The 20127-nt window shown below is 46.4% G+C and overlaps 1 protein-coding gene across 1 annotated transcript; it reads right to left on the bottom strand.

Moving 5' to 3' along the window:
• Positions 1-500: 500 nt before the first annotated feature.
• Positions 501-17245, bottom strand: DRGX (dorsal root ganglia homeobox). The gene is made up of 6 exons (XM_063339837.1): positions 17212-17245; positions 14521-14618; positions 14168-14269; positions 11369-11541; positions 10923-11035; positions 501-766 (listed from the first exon to the last, which is right to left on the bottom strand). Exons 1-6 carry the CDS (start codon positions 17243-17245, stop codon positions 501-503), a joined length of 786 nt encoding a protein of 261 aa, XP_063195907.1.
• Positions 17246-20127: the final 2882 nt, after the last annotated feature.

Below are 20127 nucleotides of genomic sequence, written 5' to 3'. Positions count from 1 at the left end.
ATATATTTTGTTGAAGTCAAATGCCATCAGAAAGAAGCAGGCCAAGCTGGTCTATACCTGCGTGTTCCTTCTCCTCTGCTGTGCGCAGTGGGGTAAATGATGCCTGGATGCCTCTTCTGCCCTGGACCTCAGACATCACGTCTGGAAGCGCTGCACGGCTGCCAGCCCTCCATCTCGCACGGGATGGGAAGCTGAGGTTTGCAGGAGCAAGCCAGGATCCTGGGCATTCTGATGTCCCTGGGATGCGGAGGGGGGGCTAAAAACAGTTTCACGAACATTTCCAAACACTGACAGTGCCGATAAATCAGGGGAATGACCCTACAGCGGCGCAAGAAAAGCAAGGATGCATGAAAGGCAGCCAAAGAGGCCACTCAGATCTGCCGGGTCCCTGGTGGCCCTGTGACGTCCTGCCAGGGCATGGCCACACTGCAGTTCAACCCGCAGCAGAGCCCCGGCGGCAGGTCCCTGCCCTGAGCCGGGGCGCCGGCACCAGTCCGACCTCATACGCTCTTCTCTCCTTCCATGTGCTCCTTGGCCGGAGAGGGCTGCTTGTCCTGGCTGCCCTCGGGGCTGGGTTTGGCAGGAGGAGTGGGGCTGCTGCTGGCAGCAGGCAGGAGGTTGGCAGACTGGAGCACAGCCTCCGAGTGCTCCCGGGCCTTCATGCGCAGCGCGGCCACGCTGGCGGTGCGGTTGCTTTGGCAGCCATAGGTGGGCAGGAAGGAGAGGCCCATGGGGTCTGGAACGCAGCACGAGCACAGCGGGCTCCCTGAGGAGGAAGGAAACAAGGCATCATCACGGATGGGGAAGGTCACGGGGACTGTCTCACTGTCCCCTCCATGGTCCATCTGGAGAGGGCAGAGATGGGGTTGGCGTCTCGAATGGCAACAACCCCCTCCCCTATTGACCCTTAGTGGGTGCATAGATATTCTCTGGATCAGGGCTAGAAAAGCTAGATCCCATTCTGCTGAGGCCCACTGTGACGGACCTTACACTGTGAGTCACACAGAGTGAGTGAGGGCAGGCAGAGTCAGGAGCAAGCAGTGAAGTTTAGATCACACATGAGATCTCCCCATATGCAAAGCTGAGCTCGTCCCCTGCTCTCATACCAAGCTGCTGCCCTGTGGCTACCATCAGCCCCATGCTGGAGGTGTCCCCTGCCCTCCACCTGCACACTGAAGCCTGATCAATTTGGGCAGCTGGATTTGTTGGATGGGTGTGGGGTTCCCATCACTTATCTATGCCTGAAAGATTACTGCAGAGAGAAAGGTGAAAATATCCTGGCTATTATGCAGGAACTAATGACCTTCTCCTAGCTCACTGTCAGATGAGACAGGCTTTTCCTTGGCCCCGCCAACTATTGGCATCATGTCTACCTGCAGGAGTCTGTTCTACTGTCATCCACCCAATGTCTCTGCTGCTTAAGGATGACACCGTGAAGAGAATGGCCTCCAGAAGTGAGCCAAGGCCACATAAAACTGCTGCTGCTGACATGGCTTAAGAGTTCCACCAGAAGAGACAGGATAGACCATCTCTACCTTGTCATCTGGGAAACATGGGCTGTTCCAAGCAGGCAATAAAACACTGGAGAGACGGTGAAAAGGATATTCCTCTCCCTTTGAGCCAAAAAAGCTCCCATGCAACCCACTGACAAGAGGCAGTCCTCACTCCACCAGTCGCCTTCCTGAGCTGGACCATTGGAGGCTCTTCCCCTGGCTTACCTTTGATAATGCTGGGACTTGGGCCAGTTCCCAAACAAGTACACCTGGAGGTGTAGGATAACCACTAGGCAGGACGCGTAGTCCATCCAAAAAGCCACCCTGGTACCTAGCTTAGATTAATCTATTGAATGAAGGAGAATGTGTCGGAGGCGTAGGGAGGGGAGGCAGGGTGGGATGGCTGAGCTACTACTTTAATTTGCTCTCTGATGAAAACTGTTGGGTCACACCATTTTTAGAGGGGTCTCAGAGGCCACAGAAACTCTTCTTCACATCCTCTTCTATGCCCCTGGCAAAAGCCTGTCCTTTACTGATATGCTACCTCCCAGCAAGAAGCAGCCCGGCCGCGCACATCCTGACATGATGCAATGTCTTCCTCTGATCTTTCCAGGCCAAGGACTTGCTTTAATTTCTGCAGTTAATGTTTGAGTTAAATGGCTCATGACTAAGTGATGGAACTAATAACCTGCAGGGAGCAGGTAGTCTTTCTTTTACACTTCTGCTCTCAGTAGCAACGGGTCAGCACCCATCTGCTAGGGATGAAGGCAGACAGTTGTTTGCTTTTAGGATGTTGGCAAGACTTCTCCACAGCAATTGTCAGAGATTAGCAGCTTGCAGGTAATGTTCAGGACAAAAGTACTCTCTGCATTTTAAAAAACAGAATCTACAAGGGACAAGTTATTAACGTAACTGGAAAGTCTTTTTTTCTCGTAATACTCCTCTGACGGAGCACATGACAGCAGACCAACATTTCCATGGGTCCAGGCATTCAAATGAATCGCACAAGTAAGTCTTAGCACTTGACTAACATCCTCCATTTTTTGCTTTTAGCAATCAATCTTGAATTCTACAGCTGCTTTTAGCAGGTCAGAAGGAGGGTTTATCACAAAATCCACTCAGTAACACAACTTACAGTTTTTGCCACCACCAACGATGCTCATAAAGTCATTTTTTGCCCTGTTGAATCACAGACACTTCAGGGATGCTAGACAGCCACTGTTTTAACAGGAGGGAGGAGAGGAAGACCAGTACTTCAGAGTCCCTGCAGTTTGCAGCAGGTCTTTAGCTGCAGAAGCCTCACAGAGGTCTGTTTTTTCATTACTATCAAGCCCCGCTCCTTTAAGGTTCAGCTCTGCAATGGGGGGAGCACGGGGGCCTGCCTGTGCATCAGCTGTCTTTGCGCCGCTGCTTTCTAACAGAAACTGCATGAGGCTTTGGAACACGGCTGTTCAGCTGCCGGGCCGAGGGGAGGGCTGGCCCCTCTGTGGTACCTAACGCGGGATCGAGCACAGACATTGTCTGCGCGGTGGGAGGTGGGGAGAAGTGGAAAAGAATCAGCTCCGTCCCCTAAGAATCATTTTCATTCCATTGTTAGAGAGGGATAAAATATTTATCAGTCTTCGGTACCAATCTAAGCTCTTTTTTTTAATAATTAGACCTGATATTACCTAGTGGCTCTGCAACCTGAGGGTTCAGTTACCTGTGGTGGAAACTAGGCTACCTCTAGCAATAAGGCACCCATAAACCATTCCTTTCATTTTCACTGAGGCTAAAACACTTGCAAACAACAGCTCACACCCCAAAAAAATGTGAAGTAACAAGTGTAATTTGTTCCAGGGTCTGTTCAGGTAGAATACAGAAGAGTAGGATTTAGCTCTGTTTGTAGGTTGTAAGGGAGGTTGAATCTACCTTGCAATTGCTTGTGTCTGCAGGTAGTATGGGACTTTGCTGGCACGAAAGCCAAGAGAAACAATGGGAGTCTCAGGAGCCCAAGGTCTCCACCTGCCCGTCAGTCAGCCCATGACAGACAGAGATGTGACATTTCACCAAGAAAGAGGCATCCACATATAGCAGACGCCAACGGTTTTTTACATCTTATTGCCGTAACCCTGAGCCCACAGTGGGGAAGGAAGGAATCGTTCCTACTTATTTGGGATCCTCGGAGGAGTTCAGGCACCTAGATCCCGTCAAAATCAGTGAGGGTTAAGCCGTTAACCTTAGGGTAGCCTGATCCAGCTTTCGCTTACATCTATGACAGTCTGATATTACTTTAATGGGATGTGGATCAGGTTGCTACAATATGGACAGGGTACAGTTTTCTTTCTTTCAGGAACTTACTGCCTCCCGCACACAAAATTAAAATACACAATTAGATTTCCATTAACTTAAAGCAAATTCTGCTGAATTGATCTGAACCTCCTTGTATTCCTATATGAGATCATACTTTAAATGCTCAGCCTGAACATAAATACTTAATGTAATAAATACAGTCTGAAATATTTGATCCACTTGGCAGTTTAATTGATCTACTACAGAGACTGACAGGAAAAATTAAATTAGTTCTATCTTGTCTCTGCCAACATCACATTTCAATTGTAATGATATTTGATCTACAATTTTTGTTGCGGACCCTTTTGTGTAGTTCCAAGGTTTAGTTTCAGCTGAGAAGAGTGGGGTGGGAGTGGGGCCCATATTGATAAACAAGAATTGAAAATGCATATTTTGTATTTTAACAGTTTGCAGAATTTGATAGATACGCCCACTAAAAGGCAAAACCCCAGTTGCCTTCCTCTTGCAGTGTTCGTGCATATCAGCATTTGATGTGAACAGCTGAACAGCAACCTGACATGGAGGGAACAGAGGAAAAATTCCCATTTAAAATCTTCACCTGTCAATGCATGCTGTTTCATTTGCAGCAAAAATATCACGCTTGAATTAAGCATCATTTTCTTCTAATAGCAGTCACATTGGTTTGCTTGAGCTCTAAAACCTCATAAACTCTGAAGTCACTTTCACAAGGTCAAGAGCAACCTTGAGTTCATAGTGTAATTTACCAGTGAGAGCTGATTCAAAGGGACCTCCCTCTTGCTCTTCATATATGATGCCAACACTGTCTATTGAAGTCTGAGGCATGAGCAGGAAAAACAAAACTATCTTTATCCAAACCTTTTCAAACTCTTAATCAGGAGGTCCAGAAGAACAAGCGAAGCCTGAACTTAAAGCCTGAAATGAGGAGGCACCAGATGCTCCCAGTATAATTTAGGGTAGCCTCAAGGCTGCTGAGGTTGTGCTAGATGGTTCCTCTTTCTACTGCCTAAGCTGGTTAATTGGGGAAGACACCCTGTGCTACCCAGAGGCTGGAAGAGCACTTCAGAGCTGACAGAAGAGTCTAAATGTTATAATTTCACACCTCCTTGGCTATGTGCCCGGTGCAAACAACAAAGAGCTGATGATCTGGCTTAGTTGCTCTAGCAGGAGCCTTTTTGTGTAAATAACTCAACACTGAAACTGGAGGATTTCATCGTCCTTTATTTGTGCCATTAGTACAGTTCCAAAAAAATAATTCAGAAGCCAGGACCTTGCCTGTTTGGACATGAAAGCTGGCAGCAAAGCTCACAAAAGCTGGGAGAACACAACCGGTCCTTTGAAATACTGTCAGCTCAGCAAGCGTTTACCACTCTTCCCTTTCTTATCAAATACACAATCTGACCCTAAATCCTGCTGACGTGTCACTCCAAGAGGGGTCAATAGGAATCCCTGCCCAGCTAAAGTCCGCTAACCTAATCTAGGTTTGTCCTGAAGGAACAATCCAGCACTGATTTCCTTCCCATGGCTCCTAGTAGCTGCATATTTCCTAGTATTTGTGATAAAGACCAAAAAAAAAAAAAAATCTACCTGCTAGAGTTGGGGACTTGTGGTACAGGAATCAAAGTCATTTGCTCAAGGTCTGTGCATCTGTAGCAAACTAAAGAAATATTTTAAATTCTCTAAAGTCACAGTGGCAGGTAAACTAGGGAAATGTCAAACAGAACCCACTTGATCTATTTGCTTTATTACATAAGAAAAGTCAGTAAGTCCATAATCAAGAATAACAGAAAAAATAAAGGACCCCAAAAGTTTTTATTCCTGTTCTCTGGTCTTAGGGTAAGCAGTGGCACTTCCATTCAGGAAACACCAGTTCAAGGGTAAGTTAGGTCCTTGGACACTTTTTCTCAGCCTTGGCAACGGGAATTGCCCAATGGATTCGGGCAAATTCTCTTCGTCTTTCCATAACAGAAATTGAAATGTAATGGATGTGCAGTTCTAGTTGTTGTGGGTTTTTCCTGGATACTGCAATTAAGCCTTCCTAATATGAACAACAGCAACCACAGCAGCAACAAACCATAAAAGAACCTAATCAATGTTGCCCTGGAATATCCACTTTGATGTGCATAATGCAATCCTGCTTCTCTATCAGTGGTGTGGAGGTGCCGTGAAAACCAACTGAGCTATAACTTGCACAGAGCAGAGCTGTGAGTGAATTATGAAAGTAATTCCCTGGCAAGTGTAATTATTTCTCTCCTCATACACTGCACTCATCACAGGGTCTGGGGAAATTTCAGTGGAATGTAACAGACACACTCTTGGCCTCAGCCACCAGAATGGTACAACACTTCCGCTAAAAACCGGAGATTCTTGTTTACACCCATTAATAACATCTTCTACATTAATGAATTGCATTCATGCTGTCATCCATTAAGAAGGTACTTTGAGGTCTCTCTCTGCACAGAACACTAGCTTCTCCTGATGACTCTATTGTTATACAGCCCATAAATAAAACAAGTATTTTCCCTTCATATTTGAGGTCTGCAATTAAATCTACTAAATGGACTGCAGATGCATGGTTTACAGTAAGTGATTCATCTTGGAAGATCATGGAAATGTCGGAGTCACCACAGTGAAGTAGCATAGTTGTCAAATTAGGACAATTTCAGAGAGTAACAAACACCAGAAATTTCACCTATGCAAGCCAACCTTCTTCATGACTATGGACAATGGTGAAGAACTAAAACTCTGCAGCAGGAAACCCTGTATACCACAGAAATTATAATCTGATGCTAATATTTCAAATGAGAAACTGTATTTCCTGAAAAAAATAGTATGTACTGAGGTGACATGGTAGTTAGCAGATGCTTGCTACTAAGTACAGCCTCCAAAGTGCCAAACTTCAGAGAGGGAGAGGACTCACCTAAAGAAAGGAAAAGGTCTGTTCTATTACTAAATAGACAATATTTGATAGAAACAGAGAAAAACTGTCCAGTGGTAAAACACTCTTCTCTGGAACAGTCTATGCTCTGAATTACAGTTCTGATTGCTACTGTACAGCCGGCCTGCTTGCTTCACAGAACATCCTGCAGTGGTAATATCATCCCTTTGAGGGAAAAAAAAAAAATCTCAGTTTCAGAGACAGCAGGGTTCATGGGGCATCGTGCTTAGGGAGAATAGCTTCTTCTCATTCATCGGAGCAGACCTAGTCTCATGCTCCAACAAAAATCCCCCATTTACCTAGAAGCAGCACACGTGGGGTTCAGGTGAGCGCTGCCTGTTGAAGAGTTGCAGAGCCACACAAAGCATGAGGCGAGCCTACAGTGCACTGCCCAATCTTTCCAGAAGCAAAATTGCAGGCCCAGTCCCTGCCCCATGCTAGGCTGTCCTGAGATTTCTTGTCTCTACTAGACCAACTTCATCATCAACTATTACATCCTTACACCACAAATTAGACCCAGGAACCATATGCCCTAGATTCTGTAAGCAGCAGCCTTGGAAATCTGGGTCTGGAGCCAAGCAATCAAAGTCAGAGAAGGAGAAAGAGAGGCATTAGTTTCTTTACAGAAGACAGAGAACTCTCCGGTGGCAAAATGAAAATAGTCCCTGAGAGCATAAAATAATTATTAATTAGTTATATCACCATCATCACTTGTTATTCACGGTATTGATTATTGATTTTAATTGCCTCCTTCTAAAGCATCAATCAAATGTTACTCACTGACACCAACAAAGTGTTGGCTCACAAGCCCAGCAAAGCACATCTCGTCTCCTCGCTAGAATAAGAAAACAACGTAGACTTCCCAGTAGTACCTGATGTGCTGGGAGTGCCCATTTGTCTGCAGGCACCTTTTACAGCCTTACTGAAGGGTACGATTCCCTTTACTGGCCAGAATTGTTCTCCCAATGGTGGGAACATATCTATTTATGGGATCCATATAGGGGAGGTGCCTATAATTCGACTTTTCCATAGAAGAAAGCGGGGTCATGCATCCATTGGTAGTGAAATGGTGCTTTGATTCTGGAGCAACTATTCTGCATTCAAAAGCACAAAGAGTTCCTGGTAGTTTCAAAGCCTAGTCGGCACAAGAGAGATAGCAGGAAGAGCTCTTGATCACATCACTCTTCAATAAAACTTGTAAAATCTTGGAAAACCTTACTGCTTACTGAATTTCTCCTTATCGAAACAATCCAAACACCAAAGAGCTCAGAATTTCATACCCTGTGCTGAGTCTGATGTGATTTAATGTGGCATGAAGTCCTATGCCCTCAGAATCACTGTGGCGGAGTCCTGTTGGCATTTCTGCTGCAAAATGGGACTAGATTCTCCAGGGAGAGGCTCAGGTCACTTCATCAAGACACATAAGGACACAGACTAATGCCCACCTAAATGTAAGTTAGTTCTTTGACAGGCCTGAAGTGTACAAATCAGCTCCTAGCTCAAAGGGGGAAATGAGAAACGAGAGTCAAACAAACTGAATGGAGCAAGACGAAGAAGGTCATATAAAGGTTTTGTGAACACTGGATCTCTCCCAAGCCTTTCCTTCCTTCTCACAACCATTATCTCTTCCTCCAGACTGATATGAACTTGGTTGTGCTCTCCAATACATTGGTTTAGATGAACCATCATTCACCTGGTGTTTCCATACCAAAGAAAAACAAAATGTGAATCAGGCCCGTGATGCTTTTGGTCCGCTCAGAACCTCTAGAGATCATCCTGTTCATCACTGACAGTTAACGAGACTGAAGCTCAAGGTCTGCTGTGCATAGCCCCTACCCCAGCCCAAGTGAATTGCTCTTGGAGAAACAGGGAAATAGGAACTTGTGGAGGTGAGACAAGGAAAGAGGAGACAATACTCCATGTATAAATACCACAAAAAGAAGCTACAATTTTTCTCTGCTTGTATAAATGAAATTTGCCACCTTACAGAAAAACAAATTCTTCCCCCTTAACCTCAAAGCCAAAATTTGACCTTACTGAGACCCAGCTGCAGAAGAAAAAGATCTTCCCTCAAAGCAACAGCTCAGTCTACCAGTTCCTTGCAAGTATAACAATATGCTGACAGGCGTAGGCAGCTCCACAAAGCTCCTGGTAGGTGGATATGCAGGTATGCAAATCTATAAGAGGACTTCTTAAAATCAAAATATAGTACAAAATATACTACATAATCCCGGTCCTCTTGCACGTATCTGGAGATTTCCAGTGCCAGACAGGAAACAGAAACTGGGCATCTCAGCAATGAACTGCACGTGTAGCTGACAACATTCATCAAGAGAATATGCATGCATCTGAGAACTGACCTTCCCTATACAAATTACAAAAACCCCTATATTTACATTTGGGACCAATTTTTCAGGGACACTGCGTCTTAGCCTGGGCAACTGACTATATAATAAGTATCTCTACAAGAGATTCAGGAATAGGATTTGTCCTGCCCCTAAATTTTAAAACTGCAATCAAGCAAAAAGGAGCAAATTATTAATTTCTCAATTTAGTGGCTGAGCTGTAAAATCACAGAAAATAATATCTGGAAGTCTTCCAAATAAATAAAAGTAAAAAAAAAAAACCAAAACCACCCTCATGACATTTTTTTTTTCATTCATTTTTATTTCATTTTGCTTGGCGTCTTTTTATTGGGGTTATTTTTCCTAAAATTTAGCTACATTTAAGCATGAAACAAGCGATAACAACATATTGGTGCATTTAATTTTGAAAATGCTTAAATGGAAATTTTAAGGAAAAAAATCCCTTACTTCCATCCAGAATTATTCACCGAACACCACCCCATGTCCACACCTTTCAATCAACCTGTCCAGGACTATATTTGACAACGAATAATCTTTTTGCCAGAATTTCGCCTGTGTCTACTCCAGAGAGGTTGCTCCTGCCCAATGGAAGAAGCCGATGGAAGAAGTCGAAAGTGTCTGCCCCAAGACCTCGCTGTCCCAGGGTGGAGATGAAGGGGACTCACGCAGTCCAAGAGCCACTGCTCTTTTACAGGGTTTAGGCTGACAGTCATCCTTTAAGTTTTAGGGTTCAGGTCACACCTGTATGGCTTTTCTTATTTCAAAATCACAGGTCCCACAACTATCAAAATAGCAGTAGCTGTCTGGTGTGTCTGGCTTCAGCTTTTTTAGCAAGACCGGAAGGAGGGGGAAGAGGGGACAGGACACTGGGCTTAATGCAAAACTCGGCTGTGTCAAGCATTTGCTTCAGGAGTACACCTTGGCAATGCTGATTTAACTGGAAATACTCATGAAGAGCATGAGGAATGACAGAGAACACAACGAGAGGTACTAAGAGAACATTTGTGTTCGTAGTGGAGGGTCTTAGACTGGGAAATGTTCCTCAAAAATGCACCCTACTGGGGCGGAGAGTAAATGTATGTGCCACTTTGTGCTTGGCAGTGCTATGAGGCTTTACATCCTATAAATCTATAAATCGAATTCATCCTGCTTACACCCTTAGTCTTACAAATTGTTAGACTAGGAACAGCTAATGGATCAGCTGGTGATTTATTTTTAAAAGCTGCACACTGCTGCTTTTTGGGAACTGAAAGGGATAGGTACCCTTTCCCGAAGCCTGGGTCCCAGGAATTACTTCGTAACCTCCCCTGTCCCCCTGCACACACTTTATTCAAGTTCTCAAAGGGGACCTACTGTTCGAGCAGAGGAAGGTCTGGCATTGTGCAGAGATGTACTGCGAAGGAAACCGCATGCGAAGAGCGGATGAGGCATCAGTAACGGTGCCAGGTAATGTATAATGCAAAAGGATGTGTATAACTAATTTATTAGTATAAATTTGACTCTTAAAAAAAAAGCATATGCAAAGAAAACTCTAAAAGAGCAAACCCTCCCTGCCTTGCTCCTTGAGACAAACCCTGACCTTACTAAAACTAACTGTCTGGGTAAAATGAAGGAGCATTGCCACAATTGATGCTACAAATTACAACAGAAGATTCCTGTACCTGCAGCATCGGTCAGTGCAGTTACTGCCAGTCATAACAGAAAGAAGGATCCATCATTTCCCAAAGGTTTCCCCGTTGCCACGAGTGGGACCATGCCGCTTAGCTTGGAAGAGATGCTCTGAGTTTATCCCTGAAGTTAAACAAAGCCACTTACCTTTTAGAGAGGCGACATGGGATAGAGCTTGTGCGTAGGTGGCTGTGTTGAGAAGAGTCCCCGGCAGGCAGGAAGGGAAGAAAGGTCCTGTAGGACCCACTGCTCGACTCAGGCTGATGGAGAAGAGAAAAAAACTTCCTTACAAAAACAGAACTATCTGATTCCAAAGACGGCATGTGTGCATGCACACAAACACGCCGGTGTCTCAGAGTCCAACTGGATGGGACCGAGCCTGGATAACATGAGCCTCCCACAGCCACCAGCATCTCCACGGGGAGCAGTGAGTTGCACAAGAGACAGCTCATCTTCTAATGATCTTCAGACTGTACCTGAAGGTGCTACTGTGTGGGTGAAGGCTCAGCAGCAGGCAAGTCTGTATGTATGTACGTATGTATGATGCATGCTTGCCCCACAGAGAGGCAGTTGATAATATGTATTACTCTCACCTCTGCTGGATCTCCAGGCCTTCTTTTTTATTTCTGGTTTGATCTGCTGGAGAAGGGGAATTTAAATTCCTCGCAGGAGGAGCCACCTCAGCCATGGTTTCCTTAGAGCCCTCTTGGTCAGAAGTACCCCGCTCTGTTTTCCTCCATTTAGCTCTTCGATTTTGGAACCACACCTGGGGCAGGAGAACAATCCAGGCTGAATACCCTGTTTAGCCCAATGCGACGCAAGGAAATTGTTACTGTAGTGAAATTGGTCATTCAGAAGCTTGGCTACAACTTCCCCTTATTTTGTGTCCCGGTTGTTATTCTAGTTGAGCCTTAGGACTACATTTGTATATGGAATATTTCTGTGTCTAGAAAACAAGCCAGGAATGTCTAAAGATATTCAAAAGGCATGTTAAAAATAAAACAACAGCTAAAAAAGAAGTTTTAATGTTACTGTGCCAGTTAACAAAATATTTAAACGTGTACTTGCCTTTATGCATACATTTAATTCTCACTGATTTCTATCTTTTAACATAAAGCCTTTTGTATAGGGATGGACTTAAATATGTATCTAAGCACTCTGATGAAACCATATGTAAGTCTTTAAATGAGCTGCTGCTAGAATCAAAGAGGTCAGAAATGAAAAGGTATGCATTAGGCCGTCTTATCCAGCCCATTTCCTGGAGAGGACTGATACTTGCTGTTATTTCTATAACGTGTTTGTCCAGTCTGCATTTAGAGGACTCAAAAGGTGGTAGATGCTAATTTTGGAAGATCATTCTGCAGTTTAATACACACTGGTTTCCAAAACTTATTTTTTTTCCCTGTAACTCAACAAAAATGTCTGTGTTCTTGATTCTATCCCCCGACTTTTAGTCCAAACACTTTTTTTTTCCATTTACCTTGGAGCTGATGCTCTGAAAGCGCCTTATTTGAGGTTGAAAATGCCAAGCCTCTCTTGAGGTCAGGAAATCCACATTTTAATACGTGACTTCAAGTATAGGCGAGATTGTTATTATTCTCCTCCTACAACTCCATTTTAGTTAGCTGTCTTTTAATTGCACATATCAGCAAACGTTGAATAATGATTTTATCTATATTCTAAATTTAGAGCGGTTAAATGCAAAGCAAAATGCAGACACTTTCTTGCGTCTTAATTGAATGAAGGTCACAGCTATAACAACATTTAATTGAGCTATTTTTCATTATCATATTTTAATGACTTTGCACTGACAGTTCGCCTGCTTCTGAGGAAAGAGCATGATGAAGTCGTTTATTTCCCTATTTAGTTATTGTTTGACAACATCATCTTCGATTAAGACTCTGCTTTATAGCACATTAATCATATTTGAATGAGCAAGGGGTATAAATGTAAACATATCTCCCATCCTCTGTGTTTCCCCGTGTCCCTGCATGAAAGCAGGCTAAACAAATGCTTGCATCTATTGTCTGTTTGCATAATAGCCAACAACAAGGCTAAACACCAGTCCTCAGCAATCTAATTGTCACCACCCCTATCTCACCCTTGCACCTTTCAGGAAGAAGTTATGATCTTCCACTTCTGAATGCTCAATAATTGTCCCATTTATCTCAATTTGCAGTTCAGTCTTTAGGCGCCAATAGCCAAAATGGCATTTTTTTATTGTGTTTTTTTTTTTTAAACCAGTACCTACAATGCAGTGGCAAAAGGAGATTTTCATTTCCAAATAATAATCAGTTTAATTTGCCCGCATATGACCAATGATTCATGTTCAGATTTAATAATCAGGATCGCATAATCTGATTATAGGAGAAATAATTTGTTTACAATCCCCAATTTACTGCGGTGAATTCCATTATCTCTCTTCAGCCATTGGGTTTTAAGAGATACTAACATGACCCTAGGGAACAAAAGGCAAGCTATTATATTTCCTACAATTAGATCTTTGCATAGTCTTAACCCCGAGCACCTAAGTAAAAAAAAAATACAAAAACAGCGTGCAGAAAAGCCCCATAAATAAAATTAATACATAATCGTATTCAAAAAATGGCTTGTAACTCCGTGGTGGATGCCTGCAGAGGTCTAGGGATCCATCTCTGACAACTACAGGACTGCTGCTCTTAGCAGAGCATGTACACACATGAAGTTAACCCTTGGATACAGAAAAACACCTGGATCAAACACAAAAAGGAGGAGAAAAAGTGGGGGGAAGGAAGCAAGGGGGGAAGGAAGCAAGGAAGGAAGGAAGGAAGGAAGAAAGGAAGGAAGGAAGAAAGGAAGGAAGGAAAAGAGTGGGGGTTGAAAGAGAGTAATTGTGGCCAATGGTATTTATTGGATCATATTAAAGGTGTGGGAATTGCTCTGCAGGCTCTTAAGCTGTCTAAATTAAGTGTTTAGAAAGAAGGCAAAAGGAAGGAAAGTTGAAGAGGTGCAGATTTGTTCCTGGCAGCTGAGCTCCCTGCCGTTGACTAACCCCATTGCTTGACAGTGGTCATAGTTGCTTTGGAGAATCACGTCTCAGCTCTTTTCTCCACACACACCCCCTCCAAAAGCAAGGAAATGGATGTGCATTGATGTAATTTAGTACCTTGGAGACGCGGACAAATTAGTGTAGAACATTATCACTAGTTAATTATGAATGACCGATTAATCAACCTAATCTAATATTCCACATTATGTTGATGTTATTAAAGTGCATCATGAAAATGACAGATCGTCTTCATTTGCGTTCTTTGGCCAAATGTGCACTCTGCAGTCATGATGTCAAAAAAAAAAAAAAAAAAAGTTTGCCAGTTTGAATACCCGAGAGTTAAATAATTCCCCAGAATGTTTACCTGCACCCTGGCTTCCGTGAGGTTGATTTTCATAGCCAGCTCTTCCCTAGTGAACACATCGGGGTAGTGGGTTTGAGCAAAAACGGCTTCCAGGGCTTCGAGCTGGTGGAGGGGAGGAGAGCAAACATCTGTCAGGGGCAGGGCACAGCTGGGAGCGGGGGCCGGGCCGGGGAGCTGCCGTCTGGGGGGGGGTGTCCGTCCAGCTGCCCCAGGGAGGTTTCAGCGAGGGACGGGGACAGCGGGGCCGCCTGGGGCAGCGGGCCGGGCCGGGGGGTGCAGGCAGGGAGCAGGCAGGGACCAGGCAGGGGGCTACCGGGGTGCGGGGCAGGGGGCAGAGAGGAGCAGGCTCCTACCTGCTGCAGGGTGAAGGTGGTGCGGTTGCGGCGCTGCTTCCTGCGCAGGAACCCGTCGTCGAAGTCGCCGGCCGAGTGACCTCCGAAGGGGGCCGCGCCTGCGGGCGGAGAGCCGCGTTAGGGGCCGCGGAACCGCAACCCCCGCCTTGCCTCGGGGCGGGGGCAAAAGGGCCGGGAGCCGGGGCCACCCCGGCGGGGCCGGCGGCTCGGAGCCGTTCGGGAGCGGGAGGGAACGGGCTCGGAGCCCCCAGCAGCTCGGCCGGCTGGGGGGTCCTGCCGGCACCTGGGAGCCCTGTCGACCTGAGCTCACCCGGCAGCCGGTGAGGGGCAGCCCGCCCCGGGAAAAGGGTCTTTTTCGGACTTTTGTGTTTTAAAAGGACGAAGAGACGAGGCTTTGACCCAGGCATGGTGACAGCAGATCGAGCTCGTAAAAGGGGAACCCCGCCCCGTGCCTGGAAGGACTTGGGGCCGTTGGCAGTTTTCAGCCTCCGAGCAGCGGCCGAGCCGCCCGCCGTGTGCTCGCCCTCATCCCTGGAGGTGAACCCCCAACACGGACCCGGGGCTTCGTACAGCGCCGAGCACCGGGGGCGGCGGGAGTGCTCGTAGGGCTCGGCCGCAGCTGAACGGCCGGGACGCGGCAGCGGGGCTGGAGGAGGAACCCCCTGCCCTTCTCCGACGGGGGGTTCGAGGGACCCGAGGTGGAGATGGGGGCACTGGGATTTTGTCCCCGGTCGGAAGCCGGGGGAGAGCCGGCATCCGCGAGGATGCAAACCACCTTCCGCGGAGCAGACCCCGGCCTTGGCGGCTCCCCCAGTCACGCATCACCGGGGCCCTGGCTGAAATGCTTCACTCCCTTTCCGTTCGCTGACAAAACAGGATAAAAAATCCAAATAAAACCCTAAAATCTAAACCAAAACCAAAACAACAAAACCCCACGGAACTGAAAGGTGCCCAAACCCACAGAAGAATTGCCGAGTGTCTCCAGGACCCTACTTGCAGACCTGCCCGGGGGAGCACCCCGGGCCGGGCCGGCCACACCTCGGGGCACAGGGGCAGGAGGTCGCCGCTCGTCTTGCGGCATCATTTGGAATATAAACACGGACCGGTCACCGCGGCCCTGGGAGGTGCTCAGTAGACAATAAAATACCGTCCTGGTGACCCCCAGAGCCCGGTCGCTTCTCTCTAGCACCACTGGGCCGCCCCGGGCGCCTAAACACACTGAAAACCGTGGCCGAAGAGGGCTTTTCTGTTGCCACTTCGGTTTGGGGGTGGGTGGGGGGGTGGGTGGGGCGTTTTTTTGGGCGAGGGGTATTTTTTTTTTATTTTTTTTTGTTTTAATCGGGATGCTCTACGCTGTTTTCACCCTTTAGCAGAGCAGACCGGCCACCCCCCGGCCCCACTGCTGCCCACAGCGGGAGGGCGAGCGGCCGGCCCCGGCGCGGCGCCCTCCGCACCCCCCGCCGGGAGAGGCTGCAGCCCGCCGGACCGCTCCCCGGCTCGGGCCGCCAAAACCAGGCACCGGCCCCTAACTGCCCCCGGAGAAACAAGCACACAAACAAACACACACAACCAAACAAGAGCACGTTTCCAAAGCTGCCTGCCAAAAAACAACGAACAAAGCCGGACGGGCCGGGGACAACTTTGGGGAGCGAATTTTCCATCCGGCTTGAGTCCGCTGTCCCGACGAGCTTAAAGGGAAGGTGACCCTTCCCCCGAGGAGGATGAAACGGCTGGACCACCTCCTCCTGGCAGCTCTACAGCGGGGAAAGCCCCTTGCTCGTCGTGTGATGCCCTTGCAAGGAGCGGGGCAGGGGGATTTTACGGGGACGGGCCGCTTCCCCCCGCCGTGCAGTGCCCGGGCAGAGCAGGACAGCCTGCCCGGAGCTGAAGTTGCGCGGCCGAAGCTCCGGGGATGCTCTGGCCGGAGGGAGCGGGTGCAGAGAGGCCTGGACATATGCGGGGGTGACACGGGGAAATCCCGAAAGCTACCATATTTTTAAAAAAAGAAACTAATAAACAACAACAACAACAACAAAATAAACCCCTCCGATCAATAACACAAAGAAAAAATCCTCCCAAACATTTATGTTCCGCTTTTTCTTTTTTTTTTTTTTTTTTTTTCTTCAGTCCTACCCCATCTTTCCCCATCCTCCCGCAGAATGTTTGTAAAATATCATTAAAGATTTATGCGGTCCCTTTGGCTGGAGGGAGGAGGCGTGACCACGTCCTGAAAGTGTCCCGATTACAGCCATGACACCAACATCTGTGCTGGGAGGGGAGAAAAGCATCTCTTTCGTAGCCTGAGGCTCAAATGCGGGATCGCTATCCACAGAGGGGAGGCAGGTGGCAAAATGACGGGGGTGGGGGTGTAAAAACAAGGCCTTTCCAACAGGAATCAAATTAAAAAAAGGGGGGGAAAAAAATCATGCAATCCTTCTTTCCATCCTGTGACAAGAGGGGAAAGCTGGGCGCGGGGAAGGGGGGAGAAGGTTGTGTTTTCTCAAGGCAATAGATGATGCGCTTTTATATTTAGCTGTCTCTATAGATCTGCATCTTATCTCAGCGCGTATCTGTACCCCGGCAGCCTTGGAGCAAGTCAGGCCACAGTTTCTCCCTCTGTCCCCAGCGCACATACACGCACCCCCGAAGTTCAGCTCTTGTACTTACGCGTCTCTGTGCGACAACACTCACCCTCTAGCTGCGGGGGGCAGTGGAAGTAGAACATGGCCCTGCGTCTGGGCGGGCGACCGCTGCCCGCCGCTGCGAGCCCGGCGGCAGCCGGGGCCGGGGCCAGCCCGCGGGGCGCGGGGCTTCCGCGCACCCCCTGCACCCACGCACCGGCACCAGCTCTCCAGCCGCGCACCGCCGAAGTGTCTCCCGCCGACCTGAAGACAGAGAGAGAGAGAGAGGGAAAGAACAGAATAGGTGAATAACCAGAAGAAAGCACCTAGAGAAACTCATTGATAATCCTAGATCCCATCCCAGAGGAAGCAGAGAAAGTAGTGTCTAACCCTATGCAACGAACTGAAAAAGCCAAAGGCAGAAAACTCCGTGGTAGGTGCACAGTAATCAGAATCAGTAAAACTTTGTTTCTTCTCTTTGGTTTCCTTTTTTTTTTTTTTTCCCCCCCGAATAGCAGTGTATCTATCTCTTGTTCTTCCTTCTATCTATCTATCTATCTATCTATCTATCTATCTATCTATCTATCATCCATCCATCCATCCATCCATCCATCAATCTATCTAATTATCTCAGATATTCCTTTCCGGATCAAATAATTGCATAAAGAGAAAAAAAAAATATTTATAGCTAAGAACGAACCGTTTTAAAAAAAAAAATAATAATTCTAAATTATTCTGCCTAAATGAAACAGCAATAAAACCTAAAAGCTGTCTTCTTTTTAAGCATCCAACACACTGGGAGCTGTGTTTGGGTTGAAAACCAAAGTCCTCAGCAAGAAAAAAAAACAAAAACATATTCAAATTTCTATGCAGTCACATAAAAAAATCCAGAAGGCAAATAGAAATAGTAATCCATACCTAAACCGAACAGAAGTAAAATTCACCAGTAAGGTTTGGGGGTATTTTGCACTGGAATAAGGCGCTGTGAGTTGTTGGCTGCAGAGACAGAAGGGCTCTGTGGAGTTCTGGAAGTGGCCAGATGTCTTTATATCTGTCTACAGCATGCTCTGCCTCTCAGCACTTGCCTTTATAATCTCACGCATAATTGGCCTTAATCTGATTATTTCCAGCGCTGTCTACAGTGAGTAACTTGGATAGGTCTATTGGGCCCTACAAATGGCCCACGTGGTGTGCAGAGCAGGGGAAAAAAAAAAAAGGGGAAGAAAAAAAAAAAAGATGAAAAGAAAAAACCCATCATTTCTCAGCAAACACCAGGAATGAGAACAGCAGCACCAAAATCCCATTATTTTCTGCGCGCTGGCGCTCCGGGGCTCGGCGGCCCCCCCCAGCCCGGGGTGCCCCCGCCGGGCCAGCCCTGCCCCGCCGCCGCCGGGACCCCGGCGCTGACAAAGCGCCGATAATTGCCGCCGGATGGGTTTTGGGGGGCCGCTCTGCACACGCCTCGCCTTTCCAAGCGATCGTACCACGGCAAAGTTTGATTTTGTTCACAGCGAGGGGTCTCTGGATTTATGCTCGCTTCCCGTCTGCAAATGATATGCGGCGGGACCCTTTGCAATTACTTTTAAAATGCATCCGAGACACAGGCTCAGCGGAGAGAGATGGCCCTTGCCTCAGCCCGGGTGAAAATTAGACTTTAAAGTACCCAGATGAAATTTTCAAGTCAGGGACGCGGGATTGGATCAAATCACATAAACTGCAAAAAAAGCAAGTATAATGGCGCATAATTGGTTCTGTAATAGCATTACACAAGGATAATAGCCTGTTATGGCCCCCTGCACATTAAGTGCTTCCCTGGCGTAAAGCCTTTATGATATTAAAGGGGGAATATAATGATATTTTGGTTATTAAATGCGTGTAATTAATTTATGCACCACTGAAAATAAAGTTGGTATTATGACCCACTCAAGATGCATCAGAAGATGTAAGTCAGACAACTGTTGATAAGTTCTGGTGTCTATGTTTCGTCTAGACTGCTGATTTTATTTTGGAACAATTGCTTCTCCGGCAGACTACACAAATTTAATATTTTATAAACATTGTAATGTTCTGTGCAGGAAGGGCGAGCAAATCTACACAGGCTCTCTTAGATCTGATGGGAGTTTAAAGACATAGCACGTTCATACCAGAGCAAAGGAGATGGATACTGACGATACAGGTGCAGAAATAGATAGAGATTTTGAAGAGACGATGTGTTTGGAAAGTTATTCCGCATACATGATCTCATTAAATAAACACTAATAAGCTTTAGAAATATCTCCTGCTCTATCTGCCTTTCACACTAGGCAGAGATGAGGAAATTCCCCTAATGTATATTCAAGCTGAAGTTACATTTCAATCCTGTAAAGCATTATTTTAGCAAAGCAAGGAAAAAATTAATTGTGCCCGAGATCCAAATTAATTTGATCTGATCTGATCTTATCCATTTGCCTATAATTTTAGCATGCTAGTGATAGATTTAGAAAGCTGCATTCAAACATGTTTATATATACAAACACACACATATATATATTTACATGTATGCACATACATAAGTGCTTTTAGGGATATCGCTGTTTGACAACAGATATTGACTTACCATCCAGGCAAGCATCTGAACAGCAAAGTGTACTATGAATTGAGACGGCTTTTACAGCACTGAGCAAGATGCAAGACCACTGTTCTCAGTCCGACTGCACTCCTTAAAATAGCAGCACAAGCTTTAGGTCGATTAATCTTAAAAAGAAGAACATAACCCAGAAGTACTGTCTGGATCTCCCCTGCCAGCCTCCCTACCCCGAGCTTTAAAATCCACGCAGGGCCAGTGCTGGAGGATCCCTTTGCACAGAGACAGAAGTACCTTTTCCTTTTTCTCTGACGTCGGGAAGAGCGTGAGAGACCGTGTTTTATCATAAGAACCCCTAATAAAATAATAATAACTTCATTATGGTGCTCTCAGGCCTTGCTCTAGTGAGGGGGCTGCATTGCC

The sequence above is a fragment of the Chroicocephalus ridibundus genome, chromosome 6 (genome assembly GCF_963924245.1).
Source record: "Chroicocephalus ridibundus chromosome 6, bChrRid1.1, whole genome shotgun sequence".
In the NCBI taxonomy this organism is placed as follows: Eukaryota; Metazoa; Chordata; class Aves; order Charadriiformes; family Laridae; genus Chroicocephalus; species Chroicocephalus ridibundus.
This window is presented reverse-complemented; position numbering and strand designations above follow the sequence as displayed.